Here is an 18,223-nt window from a genome sequence, read left to right on the forward strand (position 1 = left end):
GCGTCCCCTGTTTTACACATTACGGCAGACAGCGTCCCCCTTTTTTACACATTACAGCAGACAGCGTCCCCTTTTTTAACATTACGGCAGACAGCGTCCCCTTTTTACACATTACAGCAGACAGCGTCCCCGTTTTTACACATTACGGCAGATAGTGTCCCCCTTTATACACATTGCAGCAGCCAGCGTCCCCCTTTTTACACATTGCGGCAGCCAGTCCCCCTTTTTACACATTGCGGCAACCAGGCCCCTCTTTTTTACATATTACGGCAGACGGTGTCCCCCTCTTTACACATTGCGGGCAGCCAGTCCCCCTTTTTACACATTGCGGCAGCCAGTCCCCCTTTTTACATATTGCGGCAGCCAGTCCCCCTCTTTACACATTACGGCAGCCAGTCCCCCTTTTTACACATTATGGCAGCCAGTCCCCCTTTTTACACATTGCGGCAGCCAGTCCCCCTTTTTACACATTGCGGCAGCCAGTCCCCCTTTTTACACATTACGGCAGCCAGTTCCCCTTTTTACACATTACGGCAGCCAGTCCCCCTTTTTACACATTGCGGCAGCCAGGCCCCCTTTTTACACATTATGGCAGACGGTGTCCCCCTGAGAGAGAGAGAGAAAGAGAGAGAGAGAGAGAGATATTCTTACCATCTCCCCGCTGGCAGTCAGGCTCCTCGTGCAGCTCCCTCGGTGCAGGCATCAGACAAGGAGGAGGAGGGATGGGGACTGGAGCCGCAGCAGCGCTATTTCATTGGTAGTAAGCGCTGCTGCAGCTGTCCCCTCTTCTTTCGTATTGGCTGCCTAGCGCTGTTGTGGATGCTGAGATGGAGGAACCGCATCCCAGCATCCACAGCAGCGCCGGGCAGCCAATACGGAAGGAGAGGGGGATGCTGCAGCGGCGCTTACTACCAATGAAATAGCGCTGCTGCGGCTCCAGTCCCCCTCCCTCCTCCTTCTCTGCTGCTGCTCTCCTCCACAGCGCAGCGGCGGCGCCCGGCACACAGCCGAGGCGGCATGTAATGAGTCAATTTGACTCATTACATGCCGCTGGCCGTGCGCCCTCAGGGCAACTGCGCTGTGTTCCAGGCCCACTTGGCACACACGTAGTTACGGCCCTGCTATGAACCACACCCGTTTAAATGCCTCTAAGCATATAAGTTAAATTGCCTTCCAAATTATTATATGAAATATGCTCTAAAATAGTTCTCGCTCCACTCTAATTTTTTCATGAAAGTGAGGGAACATTAAGATTGTTTTTAATACATGTCACTATCATTCATTTCAATATTTTTAATACATTGGTAAAACGTTACTGTACAGTTTATAGAAATGTGCTAGAATGTGCAGTCTTTTCCTGCAAAAAAAAAGAAAGAAAGAAAAGTCTGAATGTGCCCTGTCCCGTACAAACAGCAGATGTTCAATAACTAAGGGCCTAATTTTAGATCTGATCGCTCGCTTGGGTTTTTTTGCACTGCTGCGAACAGATAGTCGCCGCCCATAGGGGAGTGTATTTTAGCTTTGCAAGTGTGCGATTGCATGTGCAGCCGAGCGGTACAAAAAAACTTTGTGCAGTTTCTGAGTAGCACAGGACTTACTCAGCCGCTGTGATCACTTCAGCCTATCCAGGACCAGAATTGACGTCAGACACCCGTCCTGCAAACCCTTAGACACACCTGCATTTTTCCAACCACTCCCTGAAAACGGTCAGTTGCCACCCACAAATGCCTTCTTCCTGTCAATCTCCTTGCGAACGGCCGTGCGAATGTATTCTTCTCACAAACCCATCGCTGAGCGGCGATCAGTTTTGTACCTGTGCAACGCGCCTGCGCATTGCAGTGTATACGCATGCCCAGTTCTCACCTGATCGCAGCGCTACAAAAAAACGCTAGCGAGCAATCAGGTCTGAATTACTCCCTAAGTTCCATCAACAATTAATGCTGGGTACACACTTGAATGATGGCTAAGCCACTGGCGGACTCTGTTGCAAGTGTAGGGAAAGTTGGCATACCGCCCATACGCACAGCACAATGTGCTGATATATCTGCAGATTATATCGGACATGATATGTGCACAACATTATATTGCTGGTGCACACCTAACGAAACACCTACGACATATCGGCCATTCAAGTGAATGGCCAGTATATCGCCCAGTGTGTACCCAGCTAAAGTCTTGCCTTGTAAAATGAGATGCTGCCCTGTGAACATGGGGAATTCACACAAAAATAAGGAAAAATGTCACAAATTGCACTATGGCCCACAATTCTGCACTTTTATAAGCGATCTCCGCTGTGATACCTGCAGATTGTTGCTCAGACTTGATTATGCATTAATTCTGCAGCAGGGTACATTGGTTCCACAGGGAAACATGGAGGTATAGAGTGGATCTGTATCCAGAGGTAAAGCTTTAGCTGTCCCAGGATGCATAGGGGCCTCCTCTAAAACCCCGCCTCCAGGCACTGTGAGCTCAGTTTTGAGTTGGTGCCTGCAGCAACAGGTCACTGAACAGGGGGGCTGCGCAGAGCAGCCCTGAAAGCTTTCATCTTTGAGAGAAATTTTACTTTCCTACTGGGCTGGCAGCACGGTAAGTCAGTATGACATTCAGTGCTGCAGCTCCATCACCTCCCAAGCGGCGCCACACACTCCCGCTGGCCAGGTTCCCGGGTACCTGCGGCGGAGACGTCCCGACTTAGGCACGGTCGCAGACTGCTTTCCTGGATCACGTGGCTGCTACAGGGAGGAGGTAAGAGGGTCTCCTAGGCGCCATTAAATAGCGATTCATTCTCGGTCTGGGGAGACGGACCGCGGCGCTGGCATGGACACTGTCACTGGGCAGGGACCCCACAAGACCACCAGGGCATTCGGAGCACAGGTCAGGTGTACTAACACCTGTTTGATAAGGCTCCATAGTACCTTGGGTGGAAGACCAGCCTAGGGGAGGTGGCACTTGACCTGTAGTCCCTCCCCCAGCTCAGGGTGCCATCTCCTGCAGATTTCCCGCTCTGGAGCTGCCTCCCTCACTCCATCACAGAGACTCTGGGCGCCATCTTACAGGCATAGCAGCAGCAGGTCTCCGGGATTGCTGGGCAAGGTCTCCCATGTAAAGCTGCCTGTACACAGCGCTGTCTTTACATTCACTTGAGTATCCAACATGTCTTAGAGACAGCGTTAGTTGAGAAAAGGTGTACATTGCAGAGTTTATTGTATGAGTATTCTGCTATATCCTCCGGTCTTGGGACCACTCTGTGATAAGTCCAGTGCAGCATTATTGTGATATAATTTCTGCATTACCTGTGACTGTGTGCCTGTTCTGCTGTGTGGTTTCACTTTCAGTGTTTCCCAGCTATAACTGTCACTATATTCTATATCCTGGGCTAGTTGCGTTTGGGTCAAGCAATATAGTTGTATACAGAGTTTATCTATATCCCTATATATTGTAAGTATATTACTTCTGTGTTACGGTCACATTATACCCTGTCTCTTTATTCTACAGGTTATTGTATTTGTCTGGCTATATTATTGTACTGTGTAAGTCCATTTGTTTACATTGTGCAATGTCTAACAAAAAGGGCAGCAAATCTGCAGAAGCTCCTGCAACATGCAGAGCATGCTTCGGATTTATCAGAGGAGGAATTATTACATGATGGTCTCTGTACTGCTTGTCATGCACCTCCCAGTCAGTCCACAACTCCTGCACTTAGGAGCCACCATGGGCAGCATTCAATACCCTGCTGGGTACTCTGGTGGAGTGCCTGTGGCATTGCCTCCACAAATTGTCCCTATGGTAAACCCACCTTGGGCGGAAAGTTTGTCTAACCAACTGCAACAACTAAACTAGTCTCTGGTTAGACAGAAATCTACCTCGGTTCACTCACGTGTCCCCGGTTCCTCTAAGCGGGCTGCTTCCTCCTCATAGTCTGCAAACCTCTCTGATGTCTCATCTAAAGAGGAGGGGGAGCCTACTGTTCTGTCTGACACTGAATCCTGTGTTACTGACGAGGAATCTTCTTTATTATTAGATGTCCCTGCCCTATTGTTTGCTCTTAAGCATATCCTACAAATATCGAAGGAGGATGATTCTACTACTGTGGCAAACAAAACTGACAAGTTTAAATAGCAGAAAGTGGTTAAAACTGTATTAGCCCATTCTGATCATTTAGTGGACAGTAACCCTGGTCTAATCCTAGGAAGAAATTCCCTATTCCCAAATGGGCTTTAGCTCGCTCTCGTCCCTCGTCCCTGCAGAGTTATGTCACCCGCCTAGTAGTGTCATCCACTCTGCCTGTCACCAGTGTCACCTCACTGAGGGAGACGACAGATAAGCATATTGAGGGATGCCTGAAATCTATATACTCCCTTTCAGGGGCTGTTCATAGACCCACTACAACTGCCATCTTGTGCTCCAAAATGTATTGAAGCGTGTGTTCAGGCGTTAGAGGAAGAGCTACCCGAGGATATCTCTGAAACTGCCAGACAATACCTGTCTCATATTACCACCACTTCTTATTACATTCAAGAAGCGTCCTCTGAGGCGGGAGTATTGGCAGTCAAAGCATCGGCTATGTCTGTCCAGGCACGCCGCATGCTGTGGTTGAGGTCGTGGAAAGTGGACTTGGACTCCAAGAAGACTTTGGAAGTCCTCCACTTCACTGGGGATATTTTGTTTGGGGAAGACCTGAATAAAATTGTGTCACAGCTAGCTACTGCTAAGACAGCTTTTCTCCCCACTTCTTCTAATCCTTCTTAGAAGACAAAAAGCACCACTTTTCGCTCCTTTCGACCTCAAGGGAAATCAATGGGCCAGTCATACCCTAGACCAGTGTTTTTCAACCACTGTGCCGTGGCACACTAGTGTGCCCTGAGCAGTCTCCAGGTGTGCCGCCATAGAAGCACAGCCAGGCCCGTCAGTGTTTTGCCGCTACTGAGGCCCTGTAATGATTAATACTTGTGGGTTTAGTGGTTGCAGAGCCAGTTCTAATTTTGGGCCCAGGCAGTGTTGGGCTCTTCTGTCTTTCTCAGATGTGGCTCAGGCGTCACCTATGGAGAAGCTGTGACATGACATCCTAGGACACGCAATTGCACCATGCATCACCATTATATTTGAATGTGCCTTGGCAATATTTAAATCTTGTTCAGTGTGCCGCAAGTTGTAAAAGGTTGAAAATCTCTGCCCTAGACAGTCTCGCGTTTCCAAAACCTCCAAGCCCTAGGCGAAGTAGCCCTTGGCAGCCCGTCAGCCGCCTGCAAAACATGACAAGCCTGCTGCATGACGGGGCGGGCCTCTTCCTGGGGGACTCCAGGGTGGGAGGCCATCTTCTGCAGTTCGCCCAGGTCTGACTTACGACCACTTCAGACCCTTGGGTACTGGAAGTTGTCTCTCACGGGTACCCTGTCTCTTTCAAGAGATGTCCCCCTCACCAGTTCTGCACAATGGTTCTCCCGTTGGACCCGTTGAAAGTGCAGTCTCTACAAACAGTTGTAAGGGGCAGAGGTTACTTCTCGAACCTAGTCTTTGAACAAGTTTTTTGAGAGTATCCAAGTTTCATATGGAAACACTGCGCTCAATAGTTCTGGCTATGGAACCCGGAGACTATATAGTATCCCTGGACTATATGGTATCCCTGCATATACTGGATATTGACCTCAAGTCTTTGAACAAGTTTTTTGAGAGTATCCAAGTTTCATATGGAAACACTGCGCTCACTAGTTCTGGCTATGGAACCCGGAGACTATATGGTATCCCTGGATATACAGGATGCGTATCTGCATATTCCTATTGCCATCTCGCATCAGCAGTTCATACGGTTTGCTGTTGGTGACCTTCATTATCAATTCCAAGCTCTGCCATTTGGACTGGCTATGGCTCCTCGGATCTTAACCAAGGTCATGGCTGTTATGACGGCTCACCTCCATCGCCAGATAATCAGAATCCTCCTATATCTGTACAATCTCCTGATTCTAGCAAGTTCACATGAAATCCTCCTCAGTCATCTCCAACTGACGGTGACCTTCCTCCAAGGCCACGAGTGGCTGACAAATTGAAAAAAAAAAGTCCTCCCTGGTCCCAGCTCAGAGCATGGTGCACCTAGGGGCTCTTCTGGACACTCACAGTCAGAGACTGTTCTTGGACCCGGACTAGGTCCTGAAAATTCACGACAGGAAAAGGCACTTCATTTGTCACCTCAGAGTGTCGATACACTCGGCGATGCAAGTCCTTGGCCTGATGGTGTCGTCCTTCAACATGGTAGAGTACGCTCAAGTTCACTCTCGTCCTTTGCAATGGGTGATCCTTTCCAAGTTGGATGGCCTACCTCATCGGATCAGGTACCAAATGGTCTCTTTGACTCCGGAGATTTGTCTGTCGATGTCCTGGTGGCTCCAGGACCAGCAAATGAGCAGGGGCCATCCCTTCTGGATCCTCATCTGGGCCCTACTGACAACGGATGCCAGGCTTCGGGGATGGGGAGTGGTGTTGGAGCAACACTCATTGGACCAAGGAAGAATCACTCCTTCCAATCAATATTCTGGAGCTGAGGGTGGTGTTCAGTGCACTGTCTCTCGCCCTGCCTCTGGTACGGAACAGGCCTGTTCAGGTACATTCAGACAAAACCACCACAGTGGCATACATAAACCATCAAGGCGGCACTCGAAGCCGCATGGCAATGTTGGAAGTGTCCAAAATCCACTGTTGGGCGGAACGCCATCTGCCAGCCATATCGGCAGTGTTCATTCCAGGTGTCCTGAACTGGGAAGCGGACTTCCTTAGTCGCCAGGAGGTTAATTCCGGAGAATGGAGCCTTCATCCCGAAGTCTTCCAACTCCTGGTAGACAGATGGGGTCTGACGGACGTGGACCTAATGGCGTCTCAGCACAATCTAAAGGTTCCGGTCTTCAGATCAAGGACCAGGGATTCTCAGGCAGCGTTCGTGGACGCATTGGCAGTTCCGCAGAACTTTCGGCTGCCTTACATATTCCCTCCGGTGTCACTCCTGTGCAGGATACTGCGTAAATTCAAGCAAGGAGGAGGAATGCTAATTCTAGTCGCTCCAGCGTGGCCCAGACGGTATTGATTCTCAGACCTGCAGGGTCTAGTAACAGAGCGTCCCCTTCTACTTCCTCAGCATCAAGACCTCCTAGTACAGGGCCCTTGTTTCTGCCTGAACCTGGCCAGACTGGCTTTGACAGCATGGCTCTTGAAGCATCACTCCTAAGGACTAAAGGGTTTTCTGAAGCTGTTATTCAGACAATGCTGAAGGTCCGCAAACCGGCCTCTGCCTGGATTTATTACAGGGTTTGGCATTCTTACTTCACCTAGTGTGCTGATAAGAATTATGACGCCTATCGTTTCAGGACTTTCAGAATTCTGGCTTTTCTACAAAGAGGCTTGGACTTAGGTCTTCATCTTGCCTCCCTTAAGGTTCACATATCTGCCTTGTCTGTGTGGTTTCAGTGCAAGATTGCCTCAATTCCTGATGTACATATGTTTATTCAGGGTGTTCAACATATTCAGCCTCCAGGGTCTTGAACTTAGGCGCTTTGTCCTGTCGTCCTCCCTTTCTGATTTTCCACTCTGACAGGAAAGTTCTCCGAACCTGGCTCGGTTACTTACCTAAGGTGGTGTCATCTTTTCACTTTAACCAAGAGATTGTGATCCCGGCCTTTATCTCTTCGGACTTGTCGGCTAAAGAAAGGTCTTTAGACGTGGTTAGGCCTCTCAGTAACTACGTGGACAGTGCCGCCTCTATTAGACGGTCTGATGCCCTAATTGTCCTGTTTGGATTCCACAAATGTGGCTGGCCTGCGAATAAGCAAACCTTGGCCAGATGGATTAGAATGGTGATTGCACATGCTGACGTGCAGGCTGGTCTTCCAGCTCCTGCTGCGATAAAGGCCCACTCTACCCAGTCTGTTGGACCTTCTTGGGTGGCCCGCCGTGGCGTGTCCACAGAACAATTGTGGAAGGCAGCTACATGGTCCTCAGTGAACGCGTTTCTTAGTTTATATGCCTTTGATACTTTCACCTTCCAGGATGCTTCCTTTGGACGCCAGGTTCTCACATCCGCTAAGGCGCGTCCCCTCCCTTGAGGAATTGCTTTAGGACATCCTCGATGTTTCCCTGTGGAAACCAATGTACCCTGCTGCAGAAAAAGGAGAGTATGGTAGACTTACCATTGTTAATTCTCTTTCTGCGAAGTACATTGGGTACAATGCGCCCACCCTAACGCACCTAGCTTCTTTGGGTTTGTATGGCATTAGCCACTGGTACCTTCTCCTGTCGTGAGATTGTGTTCTTATGTGACAGACATCTACCTTCTCTCTTGCCTGCTTCCTGTATTGGACTGGTTAACAAAAGCTCACGGTGCCAGGAGGCGGGTTATAGAAGAGGCCCCTATGCATCCTGGGACAGCTAAAGCTTTACCTGTTGGTGCCTCTGGATCCAGATCCACTCTACACCCCGATGTTTCCATGTGCAACCCAATGTTCTTCGCAGAGAGTTAGCAATGGTAAGTCTACCATAACTCTGCTTTTCATGTATTATGTTCTTTTTTTCAGAATAAAGGATATATCAATCTTACACAAGTCCGATGGCACAGTAAGGGACACATACGGCTATTGAGAAATGTCAGACACTGACATTCTCATATTCTGTCTCTTGGTTTTACCCTACGTGCATTGCTTTAGGCCAACAGACTTCTGGAGGCAAAGCCAGAATTTGCCCAGAATATTTGGGAAGATTAATATAAAAACAAATCATCTTTAAAAGTAATCAAATTGCAAGTTCAATTAAGAGACAATAGTATACATCTGCACTGAAACGTTAAGACAACCTGTAGACATATATAAGAAAGGGAGCTATGTAAATAGTGGGTTGTCACCACATACTGTAAAAAAAATCTATAAAAATTCATGTAGCTCTATAACACTAAATAACGTTTTTTTTATTTATTGTTATAAATTGAAGATTCAAATAAGACTTATTATAAGGAGGACTACAGCAGATCATAACACAAAACACCAATTTCAAATGGATGTGGGGCAGCAAGTGTATATAATACCCAGCTAAAAATATTAATAATAATAAAAAAAATAAGAATAAATAAAATGTTACCAAAGCTGTGCTAAATATATTCATACAAGAATGTAATTCTTTTCCTATACTTTATTTCTGCTTTGCAGTGTAAGTGCTGTGGAAGGCTCGGCTCTCAGAGCTCTACGTGAACAATTTTTTGCCCGTCGCTCTGATCTCTTGAAAGCATTTAAAGAGCATGATTCTAAAGGGACAGGTAAATATTTTCTTTCTCTATGCACAGTCAGTTATACATCATACAACATTACAGGATAAATTTACTAAGATTAGAGTTTTTTTTACAAGTGGAGATGTTGACCATAGCAACCAATCAGATTCTATTATTTTCTAGAAGCAGTTAGATAAATGTTAAGTAGAATCTGATTGATTGGTTGCTATGAGCAATATCACCAGTTTTAAAAAAACTCCCACCTTAGTAAATTTACCCCTACTACTGCATTAGGGCAATACCTGTGTGTCAGAAAGAGAGAAAGGAAGTCAATCTCTTCAGACTGTTGAAATGTAACACTGACCTTGGGGGGTATCCAAGTAGGTGCGATGAAACATTTCACTGATACTTTTTTATGGGGTATCCAATTAGATCTCCCGTAAAAAAATATTTTTTCATGTGAAGACACAGGTTCAGTGACACATGTGTTTTCTCCACCACAGACCCGAAAATCTGACGCTTATTGGGGATTTCGTTTCGCCTGCTTATGGCAGGTGAAACAAAATCCCCTGCTAAGCCTTGGCGACCAGTCCAGTCAGTGCCCCACATCCTCCAGTCAGCCCCGTGACCCACAACCACCCCTCTTCCCCCACCCCGGATGCCCCAGCCAGGTGGGGGTCATGGGACGAGCGGAGTGGGAGCCGGAGCTGTATGGAGCCAGAGCTGTCAGGGAGCTGATGCCTGGTGAAGGCAGGTGACACAATCACCGATAAGCCACGGCTTGTGGTGGCTTATCGGAGCTAATAGGATAGCCCCGTGCGATATCATTACTCATGGTAACGTACCGTGGGTAATTGGATATCCCCTATAATGTGAACAGGCACATTGAATAGAAATGATAACTTTAATCAGCACTGGATACATTATAGGCGTTTGACTAGATATTTATGTATATTTATTTAACCCACTCTATGCATAAAAAATGAAATGTACTTGACAGTGAAACATGTTTTTTTAAAGCCTTTACCATTTGGATCCTATGCATTCTTGCTGTGGTGTTTACCAGACCATAAATATTTTTCAAATTAACCACAATAAAATTACTATGGCCAAGTGTATATGGGCATTTTTACATCCTTCACCACAGGACCCAGGCCCTGCATGCCCACTCCTCAGACTGGAAAAATAGCTCTTGGCTGTGATAATATAGCGGAGCACCGCAAACCCAGCCCATCCCCTTCATGCAAGGTTGGGTAGGTGCTCCATGTGAGGGTGTATCAGATACATTACAAAATCATTCATGCTGTAGGCGACCATTGGACCATTGTAGGAACCATTGGTTCCTTGGGCAACTGTCTGATGTGTCTAATAGTATTGCCAGCCTAGCACCACCTATCTGTTCCAAGTGTTGTCAGAACAGAGGAGAGGAAACGACTCACACTGTGGGGAGACAGGCTGACAGAGCTGGATAATAAAACAGGAAGGAGAGAAAATGAGCATGTTCTGCTTTCCTTTGTCCCATTACATAACTCATTTGTGTATAGCAAGGAGTGCTGCTCTTGTGTTTATTTTTCTTAATCTACCAAAAAGGACAAATGGCAGTAAAAAGGTTTATGTGCTTATAACTTTTTTACATTACTCTAGGACATAAATATATAATTACTATGGTTGTTTGCTGTTTATATGTTTATATACAGAGGCGGATTGGCCATAGGGTTCACAGGGAAGATTCCTGGTGGGCCGACGCACCCGTGGGGCCTGTTTTGTTTGAGGACATGTGGTCCTTTTTATAGACATAATGAATAAGATGCAAAATAATTTGCATATATGAAAATGACTTTGCCACTTAGCCTGTGATTGCAGATGATCTAGTGTATGCTCTGTCTGCCTGCTTGGCTGACATATAAGATTGAGTGAATAGTGATTGGGATACAGTTGGTGTAATAAGCAAGAAAATATATCTTTTCTAAAGAATGATATAGTTTCCTAAATTCTGAAGGTGTATCATATAATGTGCTCATAATATTTAATTTTATTTCTTTTTAACTTCCCCCTTGATGCTGGACATGCCCACTGTCTGGAAAGTCTTGGGGAGAGGGTGCTGCTGCCATGGCCCATGGCTAGACCTTAACCCTCTGGTGCTGCCCATGTGGGGTCACTAGTACAAATTTTTCCAGGGCCGCTTTTTGTTCCCAATCCGCCCCTGTTTATATATACAGTATTATATTCATGCTGTGGTTATGTTTACAATATATCAGGGTTATTTATAAAAAGCCCAGCACGAGGGAAAGGTTTGCTTTCTTTATGTTATTGCCCATGCTTTTCTCTTTGTGCTTGCTTGTGTGCTCCATTACGGTGTCTCAGAACTCCCAGGAGGAGAGTTAGTGAAAGCAGATAATAGTATTTGTCTGGGCAAGGGGAACCTCTGGGTGATTTGACTTTTATGTAAAGGAAACAAATGACCATCATATTTCAATAATTATACATTCAACAGGACAGATCTCTATCAGCGACTGGGCATTAGCAGTGGAGACTGTTCTTCATCTAGGTCTACCTTGGAGGACATTACGCTCAAGACTTGCCCGACTGGCTTCTAATGGCAATGTAGACTATCTGTCATGTTTTGAAGATCTGCAAATGGAAAACCCCATTAAAGAAGTGAGTTTTTTTGTGTGGTTTTTTCATGTAAACAGAGGAAATTAATTGATGTTATAATTGATAACAAAAGTTATATTATGCCATATGCCCTCATTTGCATTTTGTTTCTGGCTTTTTGAAGTACTGTATTTCCTCCAATGTTCATTGATATTAAACCTATAAATCAATAAAAAGAAAAATCAGGATTAACTGAATGTGGCCTATCAGCAGATATTGTCAGGTAATACAATATCTATAAAACTGTGCCTCTCTCTTGTTTTCATTTTGATTTGTGTCAGTTCCCAAAGTGTTTATACAGCTGGAAGATATGTGGCGAAAACGTGGAGGTCTGAGCAAGTTTGTTTCATATGAGAGGTATTTATTGAATACTGGAGTAAAATAGAACACGGCAACAGTTACACATTACTAGCAAGCAGGGCCAGACTGGCCATCTGCCAAATACCAGAAGGGCCAATAGCCTATTGGGCCAGTCTGGTCACACAGAGAGCTGGGTTGGACGCGTGCAGCACTATTTTGTGACGAATCACACTCCTCTGGCAGTCATATGGGCGAGTCTGGGTTTGGCGGCTGCCGGAAGAACATTACCTGCCCGGCAGCATTATGCCAACTGTGCAGTTTGGTAGAGGAGAGATAATGGTGTAGGGCTCTTTCTCAGGGTTTGGGCTAGGCCCCTTATCTCCAGTGATGGGCAATCTTAATGTTTCAGCATACCAAGACATTTTGGACATTGCTATGCTTCCAACTTTGTGGCAACAGTTTGGGATAAGCCATTTTCTATTCCAACATGATTGTGCCCCAGTGCACAAAACAAGGACTATAAAGACATGCTTTGATGAGTTTGGTGTGGAAGAACTTGCAGACTCCTGACCTCAACTCCATAAATCACCTTTGGGATGTACTGGAATTAAGATTGCGAGCCAGGCCTACTCATCCAACATCAGTGCCTGACCTCAAATTGCGCTACAGAATGAATAGGCACAAATTCCCACAGAAACACTCCAAAATCTTGTGGAAAGTGTTCCATCAAGAGTGGAAGCTGTTATAGCTGCAAAGGAGGGCACCAACTCCATATTGAAGTATATGTATTTGAATACAATGTTATTACAGTACCTGTTGGTGTAATGGTCAGGCATCCGAATACTTTTGTATATATAGTGTATACACACACGCAGAAACAGGTTTGATAATGGCAGGACCAGCGGTACAAGTATGCGGGTACGCTCGGGCACGGAGTACCCTTAAGAATTTTGCAGCGGGTACGCAGTACCACCTTCCACACACTTTGCCATTGCCACAATTATAATGCGCCACAAAGCAACAAGACCATGGTGCTCGGCAGCATGACGGCTCCTCCCACTTTGTCAGGGTTACTGGGAGTGCGACAGTTGCTGTATTTTCCTGTTATAATGGAGGCATTACTATATATTGTTATTGAGGCATTACTATATATTGTTATTAAATTGGGGGCATTACTATATATTTCTATTATACTGGAGGTATCACTATATATTTCTATTATACTGGAGGCATTACTATATATTTTTAGCCTTGCCTCCAGAATACAAAAAAAAGGGGGCTATGTTATGTGACCACACCGCCAGTGTCATGTAGCCACTCCCACTAGCAGCATGTGACCACGCCCCATCACAACACATGACCACGCCCATTTTCGGCACTCAGTACCCATAAGAAAATATTTCTACTTGCACCACTGGGCAGGACAGATGAGCAGCGATTTGGCTGGCCTAACACGTCTACCACAGGCAATGCACCAATCCTGTCTCCGTGGCACACATGGGTATATTGCTCGGTTGATGGGTCCGTGATGTAGTGTTTTGGTGCTAAATGAAGCACAGCTTTATTAAGATGCGGCATTGATGCAAATAGCGTCCCCCTCTAAATCAGGCTCAGTGTCCACACATGATCACAGCAGGACCGGTGCTTACCATCGGTGATCAGCCCCAGTGTTTTACATTGGTGTTATCCCATTGATGGCGAAACAGCTCGCTATCAGACCATCGATGGTGGATGACCACCCATGTATTAATAATATTTCTCTTAATTATACAATTTAGGAAGCTGGTAAAACATTTCAAATTAAATATTTTGTCTTTGGTAGAGCGTTTATGCTTTAAAGTATAACTCATTTGCATGTAAGTATATTTTGCTGTATGTTTAACATAGTTCTGTTTTGTTTTGTTTTTATAAATCATATCATCTTAATGCGTATTACCTTTCTAACTAGGTTCAACCAAGTTTGGTAGAAACATTATACAGATACAGGGCAGACCTGGAGATTATATTCAACATAATTGACAAGGATCAGTCAGGTAAATGGGTTCCTTAGTTTAGCAGATCTGCTTTGTTAAATGTGTGTAAGAACCTACATTAAATAAGTCAAATGTCCTAATTGCAGTATTGTAGACAACTCGCTATTATTATTATTATTATTATTATTATTATCATAACACTTATCCTGGAGAGAAAGGTCTTTATGCAGTGATAGCCTATTTCTAGTAAAATAACTTAAACAAACTTAAACTGCATTATATACTGAGCTCTTGAATCTGCTATGTCCTGACTTACACATATTTGTCCATTAAAGAAAATAGACTTAAACTATTTATAGCATTCCTAATTTGTATAGAGTTATGTCTTGTTCATGTTCAGTCAGCATCTACCAACAGCCTTGCACAACAGTCTTCATGCTAAATTCTGCAGGCTACCATGCCAGGAAAATAATGAGATAAATGCCTCATCTTCATGGCTGTACTAACACGGGGGTTAGGATTTGGTGTTATGGTTTGCTTGGAATTTTGGAATTTTGCTTTTCTTCACTAGATAATTGTGAATTAACCTAATTCAGAATATAACCTAACAGAATATAACCTAATTTTCTCTCTCATTTATTAGGCTTAATTTCTATTGAAGAGTTTCGTCAGACTTGGAGGCTTTTCAGCTCCCATCTTCACATCAGTATAGATGATTCCACTATAGATGACTTGGCCCATAGCATAGACGCCAACAAGGATGGCAGCATTGACTTCAATGAGTTCTTGGAAGCCTTTCGCGTGGTACATAAGTTTGAAAGGAAGGATAGTAAATGAAGTTGAATGTTTTTGGTCTGATAAATGGGTCTCTATCTTAAGACCATCTAAAGGCACTTGCTGTAACCTTACAGTCCATGGTGCTTCTCTGCATGAAGCAGGTACTGGCAGCAGCACAGGATGAAAGTGATCGGCAGATGTGTCATGAAGAAAATGAGTGACATGCATAAAAGTGGAGCAACAGACAGTGGATGAACTTTGTGGACCTTGAACAAATGACTGTACTTATAATTAATATTTGACTGTGTAAATTATTGGAGTGCGTCAAGAATGACACAAAAAAAAGCATATATTAGGTATGCTGTACCGAACATGAGACTATTGAAGCACCTGTGTAGAGCTGTCATACAGTCTAGACATAGATTAGGTCTTCGCTTGCAATCAAGTAACTACAACCGAGAAAGGGAAGTGAAGTGCACAAATGTGGGGGGGATTTGCGAATATGTGGGTGAAGTGTGTTGTATCTGGGGTATGTTTTGGTCAGGTTTGGGTGTGGCTTGAACATTTTGGGGAGAATTCAAATGCTATTGCACCCTGATCTCCCGTCTAAAGTGACGGGAGATCAAGGGGCAATATTCAAATGCCCCCACTTATTGTCCCGGGCATAGTGAGCTGAACTTAACTTGTCGCGCCCATCCACAGTAACATAAGAATACTCGCAGCGGGCGGGAGAGGAGGCGGAGATTTGAATATCGCCCATAGTGGTTGGAATTTTTTTCCCCAGACTTTGCCTTTTTAAGAAAATGTTAGGTAGCAGCATTTAATAAAAGTCATTAATATTGCTTAAGCTGATCAGGAAGGGAAAATACTATTCTGTGGGCTAGATGCATCATCACTAGGAGAGTAATAAAATGGAGAGAGAAAAGGTACGAGTCAATCAGCTCCTAACTGTCATTTTTCAAACACAGCCTGTGACATGGCAGGTAGGAGCTGATTGGCTGGTAATTTTTCTCTTGCCAGTTTATCACTTTCCAAGCAATGATGCATCTAGCCCTGTATGTTTAAACAACTAGGATATTCTATTTTATATAAAATCAATCTTAAAAGGTTTTTTAAATACATAAATAGTAAAAGGTTAAAAAAGGAGAACATAGGTCCAATAAGAGATAAATTTGGAGTATTGATAAATGATAACAAAATAAAAGTGGAAATAGTGAACAATTTTTTTTTCATCTGTGTTCTCCAGAGAAGAACTGACGGTGGGAGTAGTGCATAATGATAGTGACAGTAAATATTCGTGGTTAGATACTTAAGTGAAGAAGTAGTCCAGGAGAGACTAAGCAAAATTAAGATTAATAAATCACCTGGCCCTGATAGATTTCACATGAGGGTTCTTATGGAACTTAGGTCACAACTAGCAAAACCACTTTACTTGATTTTCAATAGTTCAATTAGATCAGGCATGGTACCGAAGGATTGGCGTATAGCTGAGGTAGTGCCATTATTCAAAAAGGGATCCAAAAATCATCCGGGTAACTACAGACCGGTTGGTTTGACATCTATAGTGGGGAAAATATTGGAAGGAATTCTAAGGGATAGCATACAGGAGTATCTGCAGACCACTAAGATTATTAGCAAGGACCAGCATGGGTTTGTGAGGGACAGATCATGTCAAACTAACTTAGTTAGCTTCTACAAGGAAGTGAGCGATAATCTTGACCAGGGAAAAGCAGTGGATGTGGTCTACTTAAATTTTGCAAAAGCCTTCGATACAGTGCCTCACAGGAGACTGATCATCAAATTAAAGGAGCTTGGCCTAGGAAAAACTGTTTGTATATGGATAAGTAACTGGCTGGATAACAGGGTACAGCGAGTAGTGGTCAACGGGAAGTCCTCAAGCTGGACACAGGTAGTCAGCGGAATACCACAAGGGTCCGTACTCGGGCCACTACTGTTCAACATATTTATCAATGACCTAGAAATAGGCCTGGAAAGCACAGTGTCAATCTTTGCAGGTGATACATAAACTGTGTAGGGTAATTAATTCAGAAATAGATGTGGAGTCTCTGCAGAATGACTTGTCTAAACTTGAAATCTGGGCGTCTAAATGGAGAATGAGGTTCAATATAGAAAAATGCAAGGTTATGTGTTTCGGGACTAAAAACAAACTTGCATCCTACATATTAAATGGGGAAAGTCTAGGGGTAACAGTATTGGAAAAAGATTTGAGGGTTCTCATTGATAATAGGCTTAATAACCGTATACAATGTCAAAGCGCAGTAAAGAAGGCAAGTAAGGTGCTAGCGTGCATAAAACGGGGAATTGAGACAAGGGACGAGGATGTCATCCTGCCGCTGTACAAATCATTGGTACGTCCGCACCTGGAATATTGTGTTCAGTTTTGGGCACCACTGTATAAAAAAAGATATCGGTGAACTCGAAAGGGTTCAAAGGCGAGCTACTAAATTGATTAAAGGGCTAGAGGTACTGGATTACGAGGTAAGGCTTACTAGGTTGAAAATTTATACACTGGAAAAGAGGCGTCTAAGGGGAGACATTTTTAATATCTTCAAACATGTAAAGGGACATTACAATGAGTTATCAGAGGAATTATTTATTAAAATAACTCTGTCTAGGACACGTGGGCTCTCGCTGAGGCTGGAGGAGAGAAAATTCCGTACACAACAGAGGAAAGGGTTCTTCACTGTTAGGACAATATGGATTTGGAATTCCCTGCCAGGGAAGGTGGTAATGGCGGACTCTGTAAATGAATTTAAAAAAAGGATTGGATACATTTCTGATTGAAAAGGATATCCAAGGTTATAACATTTAAAATATTGACGTTGATAATCCGGGTGTAACATGATTTATAGTTGTTAACTAGTCATAAAACATTACTTGAGCAGGTACAGGATCAAATCCCCAAAGAGAGGGGAAAGAAAGGAGAAATCAGTTACTCATGCGGTGCACACTACCCAATATACATGTGATTTTAAAAATAAATTCTTTATTGTAAATTCATTAAAACCCCTGTAATATTCTCAAATATAGGCAGAATGCCACAGTGGAAGTTTATTTATTTAGTATATATTCCACTATGGCATTCTGCCTATATTTGAGAATATTACAGGGGTTTTAATGAATTTACAATAAAGAATTTATTTTTAAAATTACATGTATATTGGGTAGTGTGCACCGCGTGAGTAATTGATTTCTCCTTTCTTTCCCCTCTCTTTGGGGATTTGACCCTGTACTTCAACCCAAATCAGTAGGTAGCACC

At 44.2% G+C, this 18,223-nt stretch overlaps 1 protein-coding gene across 1 annotated transcript in view; it reads left to right on the forward strand.

Annotated features, from left to right (window-relative positions):
• Positions 1 to 17,853, forward strand: part of PPEF1 (protein phosphatase with EF-hand domain 1) — a 185,373-nt gene extending 167,520 nt beyond the window's left edge. Inside the window, exons 13-16 of the mRNA XM_063953095.1 lie at positions 9,180 to 9,286; positions 11,733 to 11,896; positions 14,142 to 14,226; positions 14,810 to 17,853. Of these exons, the coding sequence (XP_063809165.1) occupies positions 9,180 to 9,286; positions 11,733 to 11,896; positions 14,142 to 14,226; positions 14,810 to 15,003 (550 nt within the window). The 3' untranslated portion in view covers positions 15,004 to 17,853. The remainder of the gene's footprint in view (positions 1 to 9,179; positions 9,287 to 11,732; positions 11,897 to 14,141; positions 14,227 to 14,809) is intronic.
• The last annotated feature ends 370 nt before the right edge of the window (positions 17,854 to 18,223 follow it).

The sequence above is a fragment of the Pseudophryne corroboree genome, chromosome 2 (assembly GCF_028390025.1).
Source record: "Pseudophryne corroboree isolate aPseCor3 chromosome 2, aPseCor3.hap2, whole genome shotgun sequence".
NCBI classification, from domain to species: Eukaryota; Metazoa; Chordata; class Amphibia; order Anura; family Myobatrachidae; genus Pseudophryne; species Pseudophryne corroboree.